Here is a 24452-nt window from a genome sequence, read left to right on the forward strand (position 1 = left end):
TAAATGCTAAAATTCAAAATTGATACATAAAATTAATAATTGCTATTCATGTAACTGAAGAGATGGATGAATATTCTTTAAGCATGCTTCAAAGGAAATCAACAGATTTAGAAATTGCATGTCGATAATTCGATATCAAACCAGGGTGAATGTTGCAAATTTTTTAAATTCAAAAATCACATTGATCTGGTAATAATCACCAGAAAATTATAAAAAAAATTAAAATACCAAAATAGAAATTAGAATCACAAATTTAGAACTCAGAAGCTAATTATCCAAATTTAAAAATTTAGAATCAAATAACCCTAAATAGAAATCAGAATCAGAAACCTAATTGCCCTAAATCAAAAATTTAAAATCAAATCAACCCTAAATAGAAATCATAACCAGAAAATTCAGAACTCTAAACTTAATTACTCTAAATTAGAAATCCAGAATCAAATCAATCCTAAATAGAACTCAACAACAAAAATTTCAAAGCCACAAGACTGACTTACCTGACGGAGAAAAAGAGCAGACTAGTGAAGAGCTGAAGACCAGCGACGAGAAGAGGACGACGTGGCCGCCACAGTGAGATCGAGACCTGCAGTGAGCGATCGAGCCACTCAGGGGTTGGGAGGCGGCGCTGAGGAGAGGAGACACGAAGGAGAGGAGAGGAGAGGGTTCGGTGATATTCGAGAAGGAGAGGAGAGGAGACGCGGCAGTCAGCGGTCGGCGGTCGGCGATGTTCGAGGAGAGGAGACGAGACAAGATTGATGGTTTCACGGTGAAGAGTGAAGAGGAGAAGAGTTTTTGGTCTTTGAAGCAGCAGTAAAGTGTGAGCACTGAGCAGTGAGTATAATGTGACGATGGCTAGGTTTTCTTTCTCCAACAATGAATCACAAATGTTATATATATACTAAGGGCATTTTTGTCTTTTCATATACACGGGGATTAAACGAGTCGGGTAGAAATTGCCCCCCATACCTGTCCCCTGACGGGTAAATTCCCGCGGGTACCCACCCCGCCGGGAATTTTCGCCATGCCTAGGTCATCTTCTCTTCATCAAAAGGTAAATTTTAAATTCTCTATTTTGTTTTATATAGCTCTTTATGACTTTATGTATCTTTCAATTTCATTGTTTCTCTTTTTAATATTTTCAAATTTTAATTCAAACAATTATAGTTTAGATATTAATCTATTTTATATTCTCTTCATGAATTTATATATTTTATTTTATTCTCAATTTAGTGATCCTTATTATTTATTTGTTTATCTTTCGTTCTATTCTATTATATGTAATTATATTGCATATAAATTTTTAAAAGTGAATTGATCAATTTACTAATTAGAATATATATATATATATTTTTATTTTTAGAAACAGTAATGGAAAAATATTTCAAAAGAAAGCTACCACTAGAATTTGAACTCACTCCATTAGTATCTTCTAATAAAAAGAAGTTCTTAGAACTCAATGTGAAAAATTTGGTAGCTGATCCTGGATAACGACCCAAAATTTCAAATTATGATCCAAATGACAGAGATGAAGTTAGACGAGCTTATTTGCAAAAAGGCCTTTGTCAACAAAGAGAACATGATTTTTCACAAATATATTTTGAAACTTCTCTCCGTAGATTTAATGCTGATTGGTTTGATGAATTTGGCAATTAGTTGAAATATAGTATTTTAAAAGATGATATCTTTTGTCTATGTTGCTATCTTATGAAACCTGATAGTGCGAGTGATGATGCTTTTGTAAAAGAGGACTTTTCAAATTGGAAAAAGAATGAGCGATTACAAACACATGTTGGAAATCATGATAGTGCTCATAATCAAGCTCAAAGAAAATGCGAAGCACTCATGAAGCTAAAGCAACATATTAAAGTTGTTTTTCAAAAGCATTCAGACCAAACTAAAAGAGATTACCGAATTCACTTAACAGCAACAATTGAGTGCATTAGGTTCTTATTGCGACAAGGATTGGCCTTTCATGGTGATGATGAATCGCATAATTCAAACAATCAAGGTAATTTTTTGGAGCTTTTTGACTTTCTTGCTCAACATAATACAGAGATTAATCGTGTTTTCAAAAATGCTCGTGGAAACCTTAAGCTAGTAGCACCTAAAATTCAAAAAGATATTGTTAGAGCTGCTGCAAGTGAAACTACTAAAGTTATTATTGATGATCTTGGAGATGATTTATTTGTTGTTTTAGTTGATGAAGCTCGAGACATTTCTGTTAAAGAACAAATGGCTGTTTGTTTGTGGTATGTGAACAAAGAAGGGATTATAATAGAGCGATTTCTTGGCCTTGTCCATGTTTCTAGCACAAATGCGTTGTCGTTAAAAGTAGCTTTAGAATCTTTATTAGCAAAGCATAATTTAAGCTTAACAAAGAATACATGGACAAGGTTATGATGGAGCTACTAATATGCAGCGAGAATTTAATGGCTTAAAAAGTTTGATAATGAAAGAAAATGATTGTGCTTTTTATGTTCATTGTTTTGCTCACTAACTTCAATTAGCACTTGTGGTTGTTGTAAAGAACAGGTCGAAATTGCACTACTTTTTAATTTGCTTGCTAGTTTGTGCAATATTGTTGGAGCTTCTTGTAAACATAAAGACATGCTTCGTGAAAGTCAAATACAAAAGACAATTGTTGCATTATAAAATGGAGATGTTTCTAGTGGACATGGCTTAAATCAAGAAACAACATTGAAAATGGCAGTGATACTCGATGAGGCTCACATTATCGTACAATACTTCGCTTGATTTCTATTTTTTCTTCCGTGGTAGAAGTTCTTGAAGTCATTGAGGAAGATGGAAATAATCCTGAACAAAAAGCTGAAAGATGTCAATTATTGAATCATATTCAATCTTTTGAATTTGTATTCAATTTATATTTGATGAAAAGTATATTAGGAGTTACTAATGAGTTGTCTCAAACTCTACAAAGAAGTAATCAAGACATTATAAATGCTATGACATTGGTTAAAGTGTCCAAGCAACGATTGCAAAGTATAAAAGACGATGGTTAGTCCTCTTTGCTCAATGAAGTTTCACTATTTTGTGATAGTCACAATATTCTTGTTCCAAATATGAATGACATATTTGTAACACAAGGAAGATCAAGGCGCAAAATCCAAAAGGTCTCAAACTTACATCATTTTTAAGTTGAATTATTTTATATATACAACTTCAAGAGCTTAACAATCGTTTTATAGAGGTAAATACCGAGCTACTTCTATATATAGCTTGTTTGAATCCAAGTGACTCGTTTTTTGCATTTGATAAGGAGAAGTTGCTTCGTTTAGCTGAATTTTATCCACGTGAATTTTCTTCTATTCAACTTTTGGCACTTGATAGTCACCTTGAGAATTTTATATTGGATATGCGTCTTGATGATCAATTCTCAAACATAAATGGAATCAGTGGACTATCTCAAAAGTTAGTTGAGACAAAAAAGTATATTGTTTATCCATTGGTATTTCTTCTGTTGAAATTAGCTTTGATTCTACCTGTAGCAACGATATCAGTTTAGAAAACATTTTCTGCTATGAATATCATAGAGAGTCGACTTCGTAATCGGATGGAAGATGAGTGGTTGAATGATTGTTTGATTACATATATAGAAAGAGAGACATTCAATCAAGTTGATAATGAAACAATTATTCAACATTTTCAAAATATGAAAACAAGAAGAAAAGTACCTTCAAGATTTAAAGCGAAAAAAGTTAGCAGCTAATGTAATTTTTGATTTTTTTGATATTCGAATAATTAATGTGCACTTTTATATTTTTAAATTTAAATTAATATATATTTTAATAATAATGTGTATTATTTTTGCCTCTCCAACATAAATTTTTTTAGGTCCGTCATTATTACATACGTGTTACGTCTAATATTATTTATTTATTATAACAGTACAAAAATAATTAATAAATATAAAATAAAATATTTTTGAGCTAATATGGATTAATTTCTATTTCTTCACAAATATTTTTACAGTTTTATTATGACCAATCCGGTAATATATTCATGACAAGTGATATGTGGCACACCAATATACTAAGCACTATAAAAAAAAGTTTAAAATGGCATTTGTATTAGGGCGGTTCCATAATATTTAGATATTGCGTCGTTTTTCGTTGTTGCCATAATTGATTCGTATTTTATGGCGGTTTTCGGTAATTCTGGCGGATTTGAACCGCCATTGTCATTAACTATATTTAAAATGCAAAAATTGACCAAACCCTCATTTTAAAAACGCTAACCTGTATCACCGTGTTCGAGCAAAAAGTTGAAACACTACATGATCTCCTCCTGGGTTCTCCTTCGACGGCGATCTTCTCTGGTGATATCTCTTCCAGCGAAGATCTCCTCCAACAGCGATCTCCTCCGGCGATGTCTGCTCCAGCGACGATCTCCTCCTGCGACGTCTGCTCCAGCGACGATCTCCCTCCTCCGACGCCTCCTCCAGCGACGATCTCCTCCGGCTTCCTCCTTGTCGTCCTGTGTCCTCTCTGCCAAATCTTCAGTGTCTCCCTTTTGTTCTGGATCAGCAGGTCAGCTCGCTACTTTTCACATTCTAGGGTTCAAAAGTATGAATTATTTCTCTCCTTTGCTAGATTTTTTACCAATTCGATTGAAACATGAGAGTGTGTGAATACGTGGATATAAATTCCTTGTGATTTTCGTTGTTATTCATTTGGTACTGGTTTTTAAGCTTTTTTGAATTTGTTATTATTGGAGAAAAGTAAAACTGTGTATTTTGATTTTCTTATTTTTTTCAATGTGCTGTGAGGTTTTGGTAGTGTGTTTGTGTTTTAGGTTGTAAATACTAAGTGGAGTATGTGAGAATGGCGCAGGGAAGTGGAAAAGCTTTGGTGTCACTTATAAACCAGGTATTAGATCTGGCAAAGATTGAAGCTGGTAAGCTGGAGCTTGAACCTTCGGTGTTTGTCGTGCATGCCGTTTTGGATGATAAAATATACATTAAAATATACAACAATATTGTTATTACCTGCTTTAACATCCCTTTTTGGTTGTCTTCTCATCCTTGCAGAAGAAATGGACTGGGACAATAATGGACAAGTCACTATCAGGGAGTTCCTCTTCGGTTTCATCAAATGAGTTGGAATTGATGCAGATGAATAGATGCATGATGCATTGTGTAAGAACAGATATACTTCTAAGAGGATTGCTTTAATTTCTATCATGCTGAATGTTTGAGTGTAAAGTTTTTCATTTTCTTAAAAGTGTGTTGGATAGATACAGAATTTGATTGTGGCAATGAATCAAGAAAAAAAAGAAAAAGGAAAAGGATGTGTATAGATAGATATATGTAGTCTGAGTCCTGCTTCATCACAAAGTAACACTGATACATCAAACTTTCTGTTATATACAACCTTCATAGACAATAAACTTAGAGAATAGATAAAACATGGAGAGACAAAGAAGAAAATGTATGTTTTACAAAATTTAGTTTCCATTTTGGTTACTTCATTGTGTTCTGTAACTTCTTACTGTATTCCAAGAGCTTGGATTCTTCTAATGAGTGACAAAGAAATTGCATTTCTTTCTCTCCATTCTTCCCTGCTCTCTTTGCTCGGTTCGACGAGTAAGCTGTCCTTGCCATCAAGGATGCTTACAATTTGCCTCATGCTTGGCCTTAATTGTGGGTCACAGCGGGTGCATGCGATTCCCAGTCTTATCAATCTCAGCAGTTCTTTCTCATTGTACTCTCCATTGAGTCTTTTGTCTGCTAATTCCTTCCAATTGGCATAATACCACCATTTTGAAACAGTTTGATGTCAATTAGATCGCCGAACCACATGGCGCAGCCACTGCCTCCTCCTCTTATGTCTGAATTGGCATAAGCCATACAAGAGCAGTTCTTCAAACACAGATTTCTGCATTCATCTAAATTAATATTCTCATGCAGCTTAGTATGCTGAGTATCTGGCACTTTCAAGCCTGTATATTTGACAAACACATCAGTGCTTGTGACATTGCAGCTTAATGGATCGTCGCGAATGCATCCTTGTGAGGAGTTGTTTGAGTTCCATTCTTCTGGTGACTTTGGACAGAACCCTTTAAAGCATTGGCAAACATGCTTTGATTCTGCTACACTGCAATAAGCATAGGCTCCACAAAGGTCATATTTATCACACACATCACCTGGCGTTGATCCAGAAACTTTCCAATTCTGAAGATTGTCATCCCATAAATAACTTGTAAAAGATTGACTTGTTTGGCTTATTACACATCTTCCAATGATAGAATCAACCTTGGTGTTATAACTATAGGATATCTCATCCTTGTTTGTGACAAAACTGTCTTAAAAAACATATGTAAAGGACAGATCTGGGAATCCACTGAAGTAAAGACCATTCCAAGGTCCAGAGCGATATACTTTTTGTGTGCCATTCATCATGTAATAGACTGGATAATCCCTTACAAGTCAACTAAACCAAGAGAAAAGTCTCCAGGTGATGGATCATTTGGACTCTTCCAACAAGTTATGCGCCAGTCCAAACCTTTTCGGAGGTCCCTTCCCAACTTCATGGTTGGCAAGAATGTATCTGTAGGATAATCAAAGCTTTGCCACAAATAGGCCTTTGGATTTGATTCCCCTTCATTTCTTAACACAAGATTGCCACTGTCCAAGAGCTTCAATACCGGATTTTTTTAATTTAGAAGGATTCTTGGTCTCGGAGCTCGATTTGGGATCTATGAAATCATCACTGCCTTTTATAAGGGTAATTCCTATATTTTTTCTGCAAATCAATTGTGTGATAAATAGCATTTTATGATTCAGCTTTTTAGGAAATACTCACAAAAGAAACTAGTATTGCTTTGTTCCAAATGACTATATGTCCCTCTTCATAAAACTAGTCTTCTGCACAGGTATTTTACCCTCTTACTCTCTTTCTTTTTGTTTATATATTGATATATAGATTTACTTCTAACTCACAAGCCAGGGCATTCATAATTGAGCTATTAAATTTGAAATCTTTACCCGGAGCCAGTAGAAAAAGGTCTTTGTGTTCAAATGTATTGCCGATGCCTGATTGTTTGGTTTTTGATAGTCACTCCACTATCATTCATTGAACACATAAACATTGCCACTTAGTAGGATAAAGCTTGGTTTTTGAATGTTGATTTTTTGCAAAGTTTTGGTTTCAATTTTGTCCACCATTTCTCTAGTTTGGTCATTATAGAAATTTGTGATCTGAACTTCAAACCTTTTGTGCTTGGTATTTTTTTATTTTTGACTCCCAATTTAATCTTCAAACACTGGATTGTCGGCTTCAGTTGCTGCTGCGGCTTCTCATGCCTTTGATACTACAAGAACTAGATCACAGTGCACTGTGCTACCAAAGGTATGTTTCGCTTCAATTGATGGATCTGCTGTGTGATTTTTCCTGCTCCACCGTGTTGTCCTCTGTGAAGCTTCCCCTTCTCCATCTTCGTTGAATTAGGCTTATATACAAATTCACATTCTCTTCTTTTAATTACTCATATTTTGTTTTGCAAATTGTTACTACTTCTATTTCTGTAATTTTAGGTTTTGATTTTCTTCCTTGTTAGCAGAGATTGGGGTAAGGTCTTCATGTAATTTCTTCGATTTTTTCTTACATGCATGTATACAAATTTGCATTCTCTTCGCGGTTTTGATTTGTAAATATGCTCTCGGTTGGTGCTTTACTGATTTGCATAGCACGTGTTTGATGAATTGCTTGAATACTTATTTTTTTGTCTATGCATTTATTCAATCATTGTTGTATGTGGCACGCATATCTCTTTTGCAGACATATCAACAAATTCTTTTATTAGCTTGAAACTTGTTTTTGTGCTTTGTTAAGTTATTTGCTTTAGAGAACAATGAAATTGTTAACAATGAGGTTGTTTTATGTGCAGGTGATGAAGATAAATTGATTTGGAACTATTTAGAAGATGGAAGCTACTTAAATAAGAACCAGTTGAAGATAGACATCATCTTTTCATTCATCTGGTGAGTATTAACATGCGGAACTTAAATAGTGCTTGTGACCTTGAAATAATTAGTTTAAATTTAGTATTAGCATGCAGTTTTCTTATAAGCAGAGGTTGCTGGAGTAGCTGTAAGAGCTTTAACGCCAGAGCAACATGGTCCTGGTGGTTTACCACTTTCAATCACCAAGTAACTCACACAAGGCTTTAGGTTCTTAATCACATCACTGCATGATGAAATTGTAGCCTCAGAACTAGTTACTGAGGTCACTAAAATCATAAGAACACATGTATAGCAGCAACTGAACCGCGGGGATAATGAGATAGTTTTTTATTTCTGCTATTATTTTCTTAGTTGTTATTTCTTCAAGAATTATATATGATTTTACGGTTCATATAAGTTTAATTAGTTTGCGATGATGATTTGATGATTAGCTTAAAAGTTATATAGATTCATAATAAAATAGAATTGTTTAATTACAGCATAAGTTCTACTACTACTGCTTTCTGCACTGTCAAAATCCCAAAAAGTTGATTTCATATATTGTGACACCAAGTCAAAGCTGTGCTGTTCGTATATATAATCTTATATACATATCATGCTTCTATGCTATGTATTAATGTTCGTATATATAATTTTATATATATATGTGACGCAATAAATAAATTAAAATTAGCTATGTATTAATTTTCTTTGCTTCTATGTTATATTTTGGCATCTGACTAAGACTGTTAGTATGTCTATGTCATCATGCATTCATGCTCATTATATCCAAATAATAATCATCCATCAATATACATAGTATTGTTTATATATGTTATTGGCCAGCATCCGTTTGGAATAGAGTCATTTATTTTATGCGAAATGCCATTATTAGTATCTAAAATAACCTTATGTTGTTCAGTGTTCAGTGATGAAAAATTTTGGGCTCCCATTCTTTTTCTTGTACACAGATTTTCTGACCCAATTTCTCAAAGCAATTTTTTTTTAACTAGTATCTTAAATCACAGGCTACTTTTATATTTATATGTATCTATATCTTGATCTATACATTTTGCTACTTTTCAGTGTAAAGAGATCCTGAATTTTGTGGTAACACCAAGCTAAACAAATTATTTTCACTTTAATAAGGTGAGAATATAATATGATTAACACTTAATTAATTATCTTTAGGGTGGAACTTTTAAAGTTCATTTTCTAGATAATTAAGAGCGTGTAAATATTTGGCATTTTGGCTTAATTTACAACCAGTAATAGATATTTACTTTTTCTGAAAAATCTGGTTATTATTAGTTGTGAATTCTGATGATACTTTAACAGGCTTAATTTGCTTCCTTTCCAATCAGTGTAGCAAATATTGGAGCTTTATTTGTTTTGTTGAGCTGAACCCTTTATTAACTCGAAGATGGGTTATTTCTTGATGAATGGAGGAACTCAAGAAGTGGTTTTCTTTTCAGTGGAGGGGATGAGATTGAAGGAGATGGAAGCCAACTTGACATGGAAGTGCTCGACTTCAACAGGGTCAAGGCTTCGGTGGGCAAAGGAAGGGAAGGAAAAAGCACCAAACACTTTGCAACTGAGAAACAAAGAAGAGAGCAACTGAATGGCAAATACAAAATCCTGAGGAGTGTTATCCCAAGCCTCATATTTCAGTTTTTTAATAAATTTTCTCGACTCTTTCTACCAATCTAATTTTATTTTTTCTCTTTATATTATTTGACTAGTTATATATTGTTTCTAATGAAATCTTTTTATTGTTATAATTTCAATTTATTACAACCGGCTTGATAAAAATTCCCTCCGCGAGGTTCCTACAAATCTTACAAAGATTTGTAAGAGATGAGTTTGGATAATGAAGTTGGAGTGTTGGAGCAAGAAACAAAGATGTTGGAGCGAATTTCCGAAATGAAACTCACACAAGAGACCAAGAAACTAAGGCAGGCTTGTTTTAAAGTTAATTACAAAAGGAAGAAACTTTTGGCCTCCAAATTTTATTCATCATCACTTAGCTACGTTACTTGTCTTGTATATTCATATTCTTAGTAAAAACAGCACTTATTAGATGGTTAAAATACATTAGATATTAACATAGTTTAGGAAACTGGATGGTAGATTTAATTGATTAGTGTTTATTGCAATGCTTGTATTTTGGTAAGTTTAGTAAGACAAGGTTTTGTATTAGAGTTATTACTTTTGATTTTCAATAATAAAAAATTATATATTATATTAATATTTTGTTTGAGTTATATAATATTTCATTTATGGATTATAATTTTTTGTTATTGTGAAATTTTAATCACAATTATTTAAGGCGATAAAAATGACGGTAAAAATTATTTTTTTAAATGATAAAAAAGGTCACTGTCAGGGTAAAACGGCGGTTGAAAAATGTCATTTTAACCAACTAAAACGTTACTGTTAGGGTAATAATGGCGGTTCAAAACCGCCATTTTAACCCTAGAAATAACAGCGGTTTAAATCGCCGTTTTATCCAACCAAAACGCCACTCTGTTAGAGTAAAAATGGCGGTTCAAACCGCCGTTTTAACCTATCTAAAAAACGCCATTTTAACCCTGAAAATAACGGCAATTTGAACCGCCGTTTTAACCTATTCAAAAATCGCTATTTTAACTCAGAAAATTGTGACGGTTTTTAAAAAACCGCCCTAATAATTAGAATAACACCCAAAATTACGTCGCTTTACGAAACCGCCATTATTAATGACGGTTCAAACCGCCGTAAATATAAAAAAAGGCCGTTTTTACCAAAATTTTTTGTAGTGTAAGGCACTATGACATGAAACTAAGTTTCATTGGCACAAGCCGTGTGTTATGAATATATTTCACATCTCACATATTACTTTAGACATTAAATATGCATTTTGAAAAATAGAGTTTAAATAAATAGGAACTTCTACGGTGCTGATAGCAAAAATAAATATGTGATAATGTCTTTGTGTGTCATTCTAAAAATGTAACACGTGACTATTGATCTCACTCATTGTTATAGTCTTACGGAATACGGAGTAGCTAGTAGGTTATGTTCTAATTCCTTGTTTAAAAGATAGTCTCCCATTCTTTATAGATTAATTATGTGATTAATTAAATGAGATATTTGGACCATATTAAAAATTTAGCAAAAAGTTGCACTGGTAACAAAAAAATTAATATAAAAATCATGTATTGTACCAAAAATATATTACAAAAATTTGCTTTATTATTTGTTAACGTATATAGTAGAATATAATTATAGTAGAATATAATTATAGAAAATTTCGAATCTTATTATTAGCTATATATCTATATGTAAGATAGAATTGGTTGGTAATATTTATTTAATTAATTAAATAATATTAAAGGGTTCTTTTTGGTTTAACAATATTTAACATCAATAATTTGACAATTAAGGCAATATTTACTCCCTTTATCAAAGTTTAAATTTTTATTTCAAATAATAAGTATCTTTAAAAATAGGTTAACAAAGAAACAAGAATCAAATTTTAAATGGAGAGAAAACCTAATAGTAAATAAACTTATATTAGTTAAGTAATACTCTTGTTTAAACTTATCATTTTAGAATAAAATATATTTTTTATCTTTAAAATTTGTCAAAAATTTTAAAAATACCTCTAAATTTTATTTTGTTTTAATATACATCAAATATACCCCCTTACAACTAAATTTTTAAAAATTTTAGAACTAATCCATTAATAATATATAATAACTATGTCTGACTTATTTATGTTAAAAGTTTTTTTTGTAAAATTATTGCTGAATTGGTCTTTTAAGTTTTTTGACAAATTAATCATCAGTGATATATTTGATGTAAATCGAAAAATTCTGAAACAAAATAAAATAGTATATTTTTAAAAGGTTTAGCAAATTTTAAGAACAAAAATATACTTTATTCTAAAATTTAAAATTTAATATTTAATATTTAAAATAAAAATTAATTTTGGCCAAAAAATAGATTCCCTAATTTAACTCAATAATAACTTAATTAATGTTAACAAATTATAACTCAAATGACATAATTTTTTCATACTAAGATAAAAATTGTGAATTTAAATTTCACTTCTAAGTTCTAACTTTTTTTTGGAAAAAAATAAACTTAGTTAATTGACGTAGTTAGTATTTAATAAATATTATCAATTAATTTTGTCTTATATACTCTATATGTATCTAATAAAATTTTTCCACAATTATGTTCTAATATATTATATTCTAATATATGCTAGCGTCATTTATCAAATAATAAAATAAGCTTTTGTAACTTTTTTTAGTACATTACATGAATTTTATATTCATTTTTTTGTTTAACTAATAGCTCAAATACCTCATTTAATTAAACATATAATTATACTTAATAACTAACAGCAAAAAATGAGACTTTTTTTTTCAAACAAGGAATGGAAACTTAGTTCACTAGTTATTCCGTAACAATCAATGAGATCAATAGCCACATATTGCATTTTTATAGTGACACACAAAAACATCATCACATGCTTATTTTTGCTAACAGCACCATAGAAATTCCCTAAATAAATTATAGTTACAAAGTGGATGATCAAATCGAACTCATCAAATTATTAGGTTGATTTTGCAAAATCAAGTGATGACTCCTTTCCATGATGAGTGTTGGTAAAGAAGTTGTTCATATAATCTTGGAACAAAACTCTTCTATAACGAGCCACCCCATCTTTCTTCACAAGCTCTTCCAATGGCCCAATTTTCAATGTAGGTTTTGGAAAATTAAACAGTGCAACTGATACCCTCGATTTAGAGCTTGTCCTTACTGCATGTTCAGCACTCTTATACTTTCCATTGCTTAGTATCTTACACCAAGCACAACATTATTAGAAAAGAGAAGAAATAAAATAAAATTATATATATAATTGCTATGTCTAAAGTAAATCCACCGAAGAAGGTTCTAAAAGAAGAAAGAATTAGAATTCTCTAATATTTATTTTTAAGCGAGATTTTAAGAACTAAATTAGTAATAATTAAACCAGTAAATTTAAAGATTTAAAAAATTTTAGAAGCTCAACAAGATTCAATGAAAATTGAATTAGATATAATAAAATAATATATTGTTAAATATAATTATATATTTTTAGCCATTTTTTCTTACTAAATAAATTGCATTGTCAATCAATTTTTTTTATTGAGCCAGATTGATCAAGTAATATAGTTAACTTTGAATCATAGAACCATGTTTGCAAGAGTAGTAAACATAAATTTCATCACCAAACAAATTAAAGAATACAAAGAACAAAACAGTTTTTTATTAGATAAATCCATCCTACATCATTGATAAAAAGATCGGAGATATATAATAGTGTTCTAGTTTTATTACATGTTATGAATCTTATAAAACTAATTTTGCACTTGTTCTTAAATAAAAAGGAGGAATTTATTAATATAAAATGCTAAGAGATCAAAATAACTTATCCTCTATTTTTATTTTTATCTTTTTCAAAAAGACAGAATTAAAAATTTATTCTTATTTTAAATATGCTTATGTATGTCAACTTGCGATTTAAGCGAGAACACAAGAATAAAAAAAAGATGAAGGAGAGTAGTTGTGACTTAATAATATAATTAGTCTAAAATAATAATTATTTCATATGTACCTCAATAGTATCACCAATGTTGATGACGAGAGCACCAGGAATTGGTGGAATTTCAAGCCACTCTTTCTGATTATTATTATTATTATTATTATTATCTTCATCAAGTTTGACATATAAACCACCAATGTCATCTTGAAGAAGCACTGTGATGGCTCCAACGTCTGAGTGGGGCCCTACACCAACAGTGAGATCTGGATTTGGGCATGATGGGTAATAATTCATTTTGACTACCTTCATACCACTGTGAATATCAACTATTGACTCTTCTACTTTCACTTCTAAGCTCTCTATCAACACTTCTAATATGTCCCTTACCAACTTGCTTGCGGATTTCAAATAATCAAGTGCAGCTCCCCTGATATTGAATTCAGATGGATATTTTGCTCAAAAATGATTCATTATGTGTGTTGTACGAAATTGAGGACGCTGTAATTTTTATTTCTTAACGAGTAAAGTATATATCGTTTTTGTCCCTAACGTTTAGGGTAAGTCTTAAAATTGCCCCTAACGTTTCAATAGTTATTTAAGTTTCTTAGGGATCCGTTAACAGAATTGACAGAGGGACAAAATTGAGACGATTTTGAAACGTTAGGAACTTAAATAGGACGAAAACGTTAGGAATAAAAACGATACATAAAAATAAACTTTAATTTAATTTTATCTTTCAATAATATTTTTTTTTTTCTTTTCTACAAGTTTATATACTAGTCATTCTAAAAATATTTTATAATAACTAAAAATTTTTAAGAGTAAAATTATAAAAAAATTAATTTATTTAAAATGAAAGTAATATGATTATGTGTAATTTACTTAGATGTGATTAAAAAATAATTGAATACTATATATAGTAAAAAATTGATATTATTGAAGGATAAAATTAAAATTTGTTTCTATGTTTTATTTTTGTCCCCAACGTTTTCATCCTATTTAAGTCTCTAACGTTTCAAAATCGTCTCAATTTTGTCCCGCCGTCAATTCTGTTAACGGATTCCTAATGGCACGACAACATTGAGTCAGTTTTGAAACGTTAGGGACTTAAATATGACGATTGAAATGTTAGGGACAACTTTGGGACTTATCCCAAAAATTGGGGGACAAAAATAATACTTTACTCATTTTTAATTCGTTAAAATTCTATTTCAATAATTAAAAAAATTATAAAAGTAAAACGGTAGTCCCGTTTAGTAGTTTAATAATTTTTAAATCCAAACAAATATTTTTTAATAAAAACGTCAATGGCGTTTTTTTTAATTAATTAAAAAAATGTTTAGACAAAACGTCAATTTATCTTCTGAAAAAAAAAATCATAGCAGAATTAAATTTACCTAAAGTCAAATAACCTGATGTAATACATATTTTTATTCCAACATTGAAAAAAATTAGCCTTTCTGGTGAATATTTAGATTTTTAATTGCAACTTTCAGTCCATGAGAATGGTTCTCATTTTAGTGGGACACATTTAATGTGTTAGTTGTTTGTGAGACTTTGTAACCAATTATTAATTTAACTTCAAATTCAAACATACTGATGGAAAAATGCAAGAAAGTAATTAAAGAGAAGTTCATACTTGCATTGATTAGGCCAATATTGTAGAGCATCTTGATCGGTGGTATACCCCAGACTAATAGAGTCTCTCCATTCTAATGTTGTTTCTTTCTCAGGTGCAAAGCTAGTGGCATACTTCACTTTTGTACTTGGACTCACCCCAGGGCAAAATAGAGATTTCTCCTTAGGTGACAAGTTGAAGAACCTGTGTGATGAATCTTTGAGTGATTCCAACAACTCCAAAGGAACACCATGATTCACCACCTGGAAGAATCCAGTTGTCTCGGCTGCTCTAACTATTTCATCCACCACCTTCTTGTGATCTGGACCCTTCAGTTTTGATAGGTCAATTGGTGGAACATTATGTTTTCTTGTTCTTAGTTTATTGATTCTTTTTTCTTCGGGTTGGACGTACCTATAAAATATTTACATCAATTAGCTGATATAATTTTAAGGTGGTATCTAATTATCTAAATTAACATTTTTTTTTTTGCCCAAGGCTATTTTCAACCTCCATGTATTGGGTTTGAACGGCATTCATATTATTTTCTATATTAATTTTGGAATTATTTTTTCTTTTTGTTTAATTTAAAATACGATCTACTGAATTTTTAGTCCCTTTATACGATTTTTGAATCCGCCTTTGTAAGGTTAAGGCAAGACTCAAATTATTTAAAGAAGAAGGCCGTTGTCACATTCTCTTAACTCCCCTGATTATATTAAAAAATTAATCAGAAATATCCAAACCAATGTTTTATTATATTCTTGCATATGGATATAACGGTGAAATTACGTAAAGTATCAATATTGCATAACTTCATACCTTTCTGGCACCTCTGATAAACCCGAGTCTACTAGGCCTTTAACACCATTTCCCTCTTTGACAACAAATTCATAAAGTGAATCTGAAGTGCTAAAAGTTGGAGCCATTATGGGTATTAAGTGAAATTTGTGTTTGATATGCTCTGATGCAAAAAGCATGGTCCCTATTTATATTGCGGGTTAAGTTAGTAGGTCCGTCTAATTATGATTTTTGAAAATATAAAAATGAAAATAATAATTAGGGTGCCCTATTAACTACGTACTATCTAATTCTATCAACCATTAAATATTGACATTTTTGAATAATGTGTAAATAATATAAATTAATAGAGTTAAAAGAATAAATTAATAAGTAGTATTAAATTATGATATAGTATACTTGTATTTAATTAATGATTATTTATGTTGTTTAAGATAATCATTATTTACTTAACACTTTTCTTAAATATTTAGGTAGACTAATCAGAGAGGCCAGGCTGGCACTTTAATTTGGTACACAAATTTTATAGAAAGAGAATACAATTTTTTTTTTTGCAGACTGCTGTTGTGACTTGTGAGGCTCATTTTTTTTTATATTGAAAACGTGTTTGTTATGTTTGGTTATGGACATGAGGGTACAATACAGGTATATGGCACAGTTTTATTTGAAATTTAGAAGAGAAAAATTGAACTGTTCGATTTTTTTGTTATGAAATTTTGAAGTCACAAATCGAATTGTTTAATTTATGTGGAGAAAAAATTTTGAATTTTGGACATTGTAATCGGATCGTTTAATTTTAGTAGGATTAATTTTCTTTTTTTTTGTGAAAAGCAAATTGATCCATCTAATTTTAGAATAATATAAAATATTTCAACGGACAAATAGAAATCGGGTGGTACGATTTTTTATATTTATAAGTGTATAGATATATCTGTGTGCCACTAAGTTTTTGAATCTCTTCTTCTCCTTCGAACTGTTCTTCTTCTTCCTTAAAGTGTATCTTGATTGTTTCAGTTGAGTGTTAAAAAACTGAGAGTGAAATTTATATTTATATAAGTGAGAAATATGAATTATAACAATTTTTAGATCACCAACAATTATAATTACTAACTAACTATTAATAACAACTAATAACTAAATAAATCTAATTTTTATTTAACTAATAATATTTCACTTATTAAATCCTCAATTACAACAATATATTTATATCAATTTAAATATCTAACAATAAATAACTAATTATTACCGTAACAAAATAATATATATCAATTTTTTTGGTGACTAAAATAATATATATCATATAATACACAAAACCTAATTCTTAACCATCATTCCCAAAATTATTACAAATAATTAGACTAAACGTAACTGACTAAACATATAATCTTCAAAATTATTACAAGAAGATCTAAACATATATTTTTCACTAACCAATCATATTAATCTAATTCAAACATTATTATTCATTACAACTAACTAAATCTAAATATATATATTTTTAACTAATCCTTAAATATACATTTCTAAACTTCTAATAATAATAATAAATCTGTAATATTTCTAATAATAATAATAACATAAATTTTGAAATATAAAAAATTTTAAAAATTAACTTACATAATTAAAATAATTGAGATAATTAATAATATGTAGTTCAAGACGATCAATATTTTTACATTTTCTTTTTTTGGCATTGTAATTTTTTTTTACAGTAGAAGAAGAAGAAATTATAGTAGTAAAATGAAGAAAAAGAGAAGAAATGGTGAAAATTGAGTTGCAGATAGTAACTTCTGAAGGAGAGTAGAGATTAAAGGAAAAAAATGGCATAGAGGAACACCGCTGCTAGAAAAGCTGCATGCTCGACACTTGGCCTGAAAGTGACTGAAATATTCAAATTGGATGGTTCGATTTGTGTCTTTCTAATCGGACCATCCGATTACGAACCCTAAATTCAAACCGTTCGATTTCAGTTCTCCTTATCCCACACTCTTGTATGAGTTGTAGCACTCATGTACTTCATATCCACATTCTACATTAATTCTAACTCCATAACAAAATTAAAGAGCCGTTGTGACATATTTGTTGTAAAATATGTGGACTCTAGCTCTCTATGAAAAAATTAAATTGGATTAGTCGTGTCAAAAGCTTTAAATTTTATCTTTATACATGTACCTATTCATTAGTTAGTGATACTGTAAGCCACAACAACAAAAAATATCTCTACTGATAATTAAGCTTATTAATATCATTGACTTGAATACATAACCATCCATATGGCCATGTTAATATCATTAGTAAAAAATATCATTTTTTTAACGTGGTTTGTTCTAGTAAATTAGTCATATATATGATAATTAATAAATATTCATTGAGTTTTTTAAATTTTCTGCGGTGATATGTAAAATAAAAAATTTTTACTCACAACTTTTATATGTTTAATAATATAAATTATTCTGATAAAGACGTTTACAATATTTTTTTAAAAATATTTTTTATAACTAAAATTTAATATATGTAATCGATTAAATCGTGTTATTTTTGTTAAAATTAGGTGAGACAAACTAATTTGACCGAAAAATGGTGAATCAAATTTTGAATCGATATAAATTAATATTATTTTTTATAAAAAATAACTACAATACCCCTATTATAAAAAATTCTATAAATATAATATGGTATAATCATAGTAAAAAAATTTATATAATAAATTTTGAATTAATTATTTAAATATAATTAATTAAAATAATTGTAAATTTAATACTCATTGTTAAGAGAATATTTATCAAAGACAAACTATATTAAAGTAGTGAAGATAATATTAAGATTAAATAAGTCACTTTTTAATTTAAATATGGAAGCAAGAATGGTGTTGAACTCGGTTATCAAAAAGAGAGATGCTTCACAACGTTGTGGTGTCAGTGGAACAAAATTCGGACCCTGCGAGTTCTCTCACACTAAACTGACAGCTCGAGTTCTCTCTCATAAAAAAGAAAAAATAATTTCAAGCAATACGGAGGGTCCGATTTCCATCTTTCGAAATTCAAATTTCTCCAACTGCAAAACGGACTATGCGATTTGTTATGCAAAATTTTAAAATCAAAGAACTCGCATAGTCTGAGTTTTTCTACCTCACACTCACAAAAAGTTGTCCTACATATTTGTCTTGTACTCCATGAATCTATACCACGGCAGAACACACAAGCCTTCCATATTCAAAAAATTGACCCTAAATAAGTATGTGTGAACGAATGAAATGAAAAAAAAAATACTTCAATCTCAAATAGAAAGAATACTTTTTTACATAAATTTATTTTTGATTGAGAATTTTAATTTAAAATATTAATTAAAAACATTATGATTATATTTCAAGAAACATTTTTATAATATATATAAAGTATACAAAAAAAATATAATAAAAGTTTAGTTGTGAAGTGAGATTATAAAAAAAAAGTAGATAAATGAAGTTTAAACTTAATAAGTAAATTAACATCGTTTATATCTTTTTATAAAAAATATTTTTATTTATCCAACCATTTAACTATAATTACGTATTATTAAAATTAAAATAATTTTGTTAAAATTGAATTTTAATAAAATTATAATCTCCAACTTAAATGTATGTATGTTATAAAATTTATAATGCTATTAATTTTGATATAAAAAAGGATATCTTAAATAATTTGTAATTATATTATATTTTGGGTAAATAACTTGGTTATAACTCGGCTTCTACCAGTTGGTACCGAGCTATTGTCCTCAACGTCGAGTTAAAGGTTTTGAAAATCTCAATTTTTTGTCCAGAAGGTATATCAGATTGTGAAGAGAATAAAAAAGGAAGATTGTATCTGTAAAAGACACTCTGATATATACTTAAGTTAATATTGTGTATTCTTTTTGTTATCTTTTTAGAGATAAGATGTCGTACCTTTTATACATGAAGTAGAGCAGAACGGTTACGTTTTTTGCAATCATTTTCATTGAAGGACAATAATACCGTATTAGGTCGTTATGATACCTATTTTATGCGAATCCGAATTATGACGTTTAAATGTCATAACGTATAGGGTCGAATTATAACGCATAAAGCCGATTTATTACTTTTTGGTTAGATTTACCGATTATATCATAGTCCCCAAACTTAGCCTGTCGATGTTTTAATAGAGCAGGTTGAGCTTTTTGGTGAGTTATAACTCGGTTAATGCAGTGGTTATGGAACTCCAATTAAACGTGCTTTATTAAAAATTGTGAAATTGAAACTATGAATGATTAAATGTAATTAAATAAAGAAAGAGAGAAGCATTTAATGTTGGAATAGAAAAATACGTGTTACCTGTTCACTTATCCAAGTAACCTGAACTATTAAGTGTACTGGTTTTGAATGGTTGTGATTCACTTCATGGATCCCAAACGATTTCATTAACTTTTATCTAATTACCTTTTTTAATCCAAGTGGCTTGCTTCATTTCACATTCACTGCGTTGGAAACATCATGAGTAAAAGGGATAAGTTCTTTCCCTTTTCTTAGTTCGCCTTTTCCTTCTCTTATTTTTGTCTTCTTTCTTGTTGGTTCTGTTTGGGATAGTGATGGACAAAGAGAAAAGGAAAGCAAGTACAGAAGTTAGTGGAGAATGGTACATATAAGTGGGTCAGTAAGGATGTAAAGATTAGAGGTTCAATTTTTGTGGATAAAAAAAGCGTGGGTCAGACAGATGTCAGTAAGTTGTTGAGGGTGGGTTCTGGGTTACGTATTAAATTGCTGCCTTGTTCTAGGTTTAATAGAGTATTTCATAGGAGGAATGACTTAGAGTTCTTCTACATGCATAGTTGTGTTAGAGGAGCTTCATGTTAAGTTCCTTTTTACTCAGTTTGAGTGTGATATTTTGAAGCAATTAAACTGTGCTTCGTCTCAACTACACGCAAATAGTTGGAGTTTTTTGCGTTGTTTTGAGATATCGATAGAGTATTTGGAAGTAAAACCGACCTTAGAGTTGTTTTTTACTCTATTTCAGGCAAAAAGGGTGTGAAAAGGTAGTTGGGTTAATATGTCGACATTTATTCAAAAAATAATTAAGTGGTAAGAGTTATTCAATCAAGATAGTTGTGGGGGGATACTTTTTCGCTTAAGAACAATTTTTCATGATATGCATATAGCATTTGATTGTATGTGAATTGAAAAGTTCATAAATAGATATCCATTGATAGAATCGATTGTATGATCCGAGGATATAATGGTTAATTATATTGAAAATTTTTTCGATCCACAACAACTTATTGATGAATTTCTCGCTCAAAACAATTAGTTATTGAATATTTACAACTTATAGTGAAGGTCATATGACATGAATAAGATAAATTGAGAAAATGAATATGTACAAAGTTGCAACATATATTGAATAATATATATTGTAAAAGTAAAAGAGTTCAAAGTAGAAAAATATACCTTGAAAATTGATAATTGTAGAGAAGAAGACGACATATATGAATGTCATACATGTCAAATATAAATTATTTAATTTTATTTGTGTTTTGTCGATTTTCAACAAATCGAGAGTGATTCGATATCTAATGGGTTGAGAGCGAAACCTACTCCTCTTTGCGACTACCAGTTTTCTCAAAGTGCATCAAAAACCTTTCGATCGGACAAAAACATTAAGGAAATATGAAAACAGTAAATAAAGACTTTGAAAATAAATTGACTGAATTTGGAATGGTTTGTATTGAATTTAAATAAAGTAATAAAATACCTTCGATTAGATCAAAAGACTTTGAATTCGAAAATAAAAGTACTGGAATGTAAATTGGACAAGAATGTTAAATGTTGCTTAAAAAATAAATTTGCAAGAAAAGTAAAGTTTGCAGAAAATGTAAAGGAAAAGTAAAAACAAGTGGAAGGAACCCTATAGAAAATTAACTCGAAGCAAACTCAATAAGTTGCTGGGATGTGAGTGTGTGTGAGTAATTTCTGAAGCAAACTTTCAACCTCTGTGCCTTCTTCTATTTATAAAAATCCTCAACCAATCAAATTGAAGTATAACTCCCACGTTCATTGATCCATAGACAACCGTTTCCGCTTCTTTTGTTGGACAAAAAGTAACGTTCAAAAAACAATCCTCAAACCTTTGGTCCTTCGATTCAACATATCGATCAACTTGTTGACTGGTCACGACAAACTCTTACTTAAACTTCATTGCCATCTCTTTCGATATTATCTTTCCTTTGAAGACACACACGCTTTCTGGCTTTTCGAATGCCCACTTTTTTAAATCAATTATTTTCGACTAACAAATTATCCCCTAAAATTAATGTGTTATTCTCGAAATCTTTTTAAAATAATAACACTTAATCCTAACATGCTCTTATTATATCATCATAAGGTATTAATTAATCATAAATGAAATTTACTTCCCTTCATTTACTCACGCCTATGCGACATGTTTTCCATTATCCTCAACTTTTCTCACTACCACTTCGTCTTCTCTAGGAAGTTACCTAATTTCAAATTTTGAACTTCCTCATACGAAATGGCAAAACACATTTTATTTATTGAATTTGAATTTCTTATCATCATTTCACTTTTTAACTTTATATTCTCAAAAACTTCGTCTCCTCCTCTTCTCCGAATTCTCTGCACAATCCTTATGCAATTAACTTCAATACCATCAATTTCTCACCTTTGCACATTAATGGCTTTCTCTTCTATTCACAACTCTCCCACTACCCAAGATAAGGGCAAAGGTCTTGCAGCTCAAGCTCAAGAACCACCGACCTTACAATTACTCAACCAAATCAATTATGAAATTATTGAAGACCCTTAACTCCAACATGATGATAAAAGGTTTCTCATTCCCTTCACCATTAACGACGAAACATGCTGCTTTATCGCCCCATTCAAACCCTATAACATGCCAACAAACGACTTGATTTCTTTTCTAACGCTGAGGGGGAAGATTTACTCATAAAGCGAAACTTCCTTGTTGCTCCTTTTGTCGATCACAAGAAAATTTTTAGGAATAACCCCAAAGTTACTCCTTGAGAGGCTGACTTTCGAGTTTGGCATAGACGTCTTGAACCGATAAAAAGTGATGCTTAGAAGGCTCTCAGTATTCATGACTTTTTCCGACTTTTTCATTTCTCTCCTACCACTCACCATTGGATAATTGGGGCAGTTGTGAGCTTTTGGAATGAAACAACCAACTTCCATTTCTCCTGTGGGATGGTAGGACTTTCATTACTTGATGTGGCTGCCATCACTAGCCTTCCAATAAATTTTTCTGAATTAACTTACAATATGTAACTGAATTGGACCTACAAAATAGCTCAAGGAAATTCTTATAGTGAATTTATCAGTTAAAATATAGGACATGACAACGATCCTATAACTGATGAAAAAAGCGTGACATTTTTGTATTACTGATGGAATTCTATCATTTTCTATTCGAAGAGTGTTCAAATATAGAAATTGTTTCTTCTCTTGACTGCTCTTTTACATGAAAGCCACAAAATCAATTTGGCCAAATTAATTTTGAGTATCCATTTAATAAACTTGGATATCTAGTTAATTGTTTTGAAACTAGGGGTGGAAAAAGGCTAGGCGGCCTACTAGGGGCTTGTAGCCTGGCATGTGTGTTGGCCTGGTCTGTTATAAAATAGGTATATGACCAAACTCTTTTAAAAGCCTTAATATATTAATAGGTCAGGCCCAGACTTACTAATTAGTCTTATAGGCCTGTTAGGCCTGTTAAAATATAATTAAATATATAAATAATTATTTATTATTAATAAAATTATGAGATATTTTAAATTTATTATATTTTATTATAAATATTTTTGTATATTTTAAATATGTTAAAAGTTTAAAATTTTTTATAAATATTAAATATATGACATATTACATAATACTATTTTTATTAAAAAATAAGTTTTTTAAATAATATTTTTATTTTTATAAAAAAAATTATCAAATCTTTTAACGGATTTCAGGACAGGTTAGACTAAATAATAGATCAAACTTAATACTTTATAAAGAACTTATAACAAATTACAAATCAAATTCAAACTAATTAATTATATGACAGACCAAACCTATTAAAAACAAAATCTGACTTAACTTGCCTGTTTCCACTCCTATTTAAAACCAATTCGTTGATCAATGTGGGAGCCTCCTCTGACATCAATTTTATGGAGCAATTAATGGGTACAGCTAGCTGTGGTAGCTAATATTTAATGCCAAAACTGACCTCATTTAACTCGAGGCATGTGTTATTATTAATATAATATTTAAAAAAGTATTTTATTATTATTATTATTACACTCTCAAGTACTATCACCGATCACCATCACTAAAATCATTAGTTAGAAAATCATAATAGAACTAATATTTTTATAAAAAAATTAATTTTGATAATAAAATAAAACAAACAAATAAGTAGTTCATAATAAAAGAAAAAATGTATAAAACGTTGAAATTAAAACTTTAACTAATAATAGTTTATAGA

At 30.1% G+C, this 24452-nt stretch overlaps 2 protein-coding genes across 18 annotated transcripts; one reads left to right on the plus strand and one right to left on the minus strand.

Annotated features, from left to right (window-relative positions):
• Positions 1-4194: 4194 nt before the first annotated feature.
• Positions 4195-9741, plus strand: LOC107480134 (uncharacterized). Of its 17 annotated transcripts, none has more exons than XR_008007202.1 (8): positions 4198-4914; positions 5048-5155; positions 6000-6218; positions 6347-6743; positions 7300-7367; positions 7906-7999; positions 9047-9109; positions 9436-9741. XR_008007202.1 is itself a non-coding variant. In XM_052259442.1 (5 exons), the coding sequence occupies exons 1-4, from the start codon at positions 4842-4844 to the stop codon at positions 7907-7909; spliced, it is 231 nt and encodes a 76-aa protein (XP_052115402.1). In that variant the 5' UTR covers positions 4195-4841; the 3' UTR covers positions 7910-7999; positions 9436-9741. The 17 variants fall into 17 exon arrangements, 4 of the variants coding, with proteins under 4 accessions (XP_052115402.1, XP_052115400.1, XP_052115399.1 ...); XR_008007206.1 differs by having other exon boundaries at positions 4198-4547; positions 4813-4886; positions 6000-6743; XR_008007203.1 differs by having other exon boundaries at positions 4201-4547; positions 4851-4914; positions 6000-6743.
• Positions 9742-12424: 2683 nt separating this feature from the next.
• Positions 12425-16111, minus strand: LOC107480135 (scopoletin 8-hydroxylase). Its single transcript, XM_016100271.3, has 4 exons — positions 15979-16111; positions 15178-15570; positions 13611-13965; positions 12425-12812 (listed from the first exon to the last, which is right to left on the minus strand). The coding sequence occupies exons 1-4, from the start codon at positions 16083-16085 to the stop codon at positions 12567-12569; spliced, it is 1101 nt and encodes a 366-aa protein (XP_015955757.1). The 5' UTR covers positions 16086-16111; the 3' UTR covers positions 12425-12566.
• Positions 16112-24452: the final 8341 nt, after the last annotated feature.

Source organism: Arachis duranensis, chromosome 3 (genome assembly GCF_000817695.3).
Source record: "Arachis duranensis cultivar V14167 chromosome 3, aradu.V14167.gnm2.J7QH, whole genome shotgun sequence".
In the NCBI taxonomy this organism is placed as follows: Eukaryota; Viridiplantae; Streptophyta; class Magnoliopsida; order Fabales; family Fabaceae; genus Arachis; species Arachis duranensis.

What these genes read in the sequence shown, in the direction of transcription:
- LOC107480134 (XM_052259440.1), top strand. Translation starts at nt 4,295, where the DNA reads ATGATCTCCTCCTGGGTTCTCCTTCGACGGCGATCTTCTCTGGTGATA. An exon ending in CTTTTGTTCTGGATCAGCAG is followed by an intron (nt 4,548 to 4,850) that starts GTCAGCTCGCTA and finishes AGAATGGCGCAG; the next exon opens with GGAAGTGGAAAAGCTTTGGT. An exon ending in TGGTGTCACTTATAAACCAG is followed by an intron (nt 4,887 to 5,047) that starts GTATTAGATCTG and finishes TCATCCTTGCAG; the next exon opens with AAGAAATGGACTGGGACAAT.
- LOC107480135 (XM_016100271.3), bottom strand. Translation starts at nt 16,085, where the DNA reads ATGGCTCCAACTTTTAGCACTTCAGATTCACTTTATGAATTTGTTGTC. An exon ending in TTATCAGAGGTGCCAGAAAG is followed by an intron (nt 15,571 to 15,978) that starts GTATGAAGTTAT and finishes AATATTTTATAG; the next exon opens with GTACGTCCAACCCGAAGAAA. An exon ending in ACATTGGTGATACTATTGAG is followed by an intron (nt 12,813 to 13,610) that starts GTACATATGAAA and finishes GCTTGGTGTAAG; the next exon opens with ATACTAAGCAATGGAAAGTA.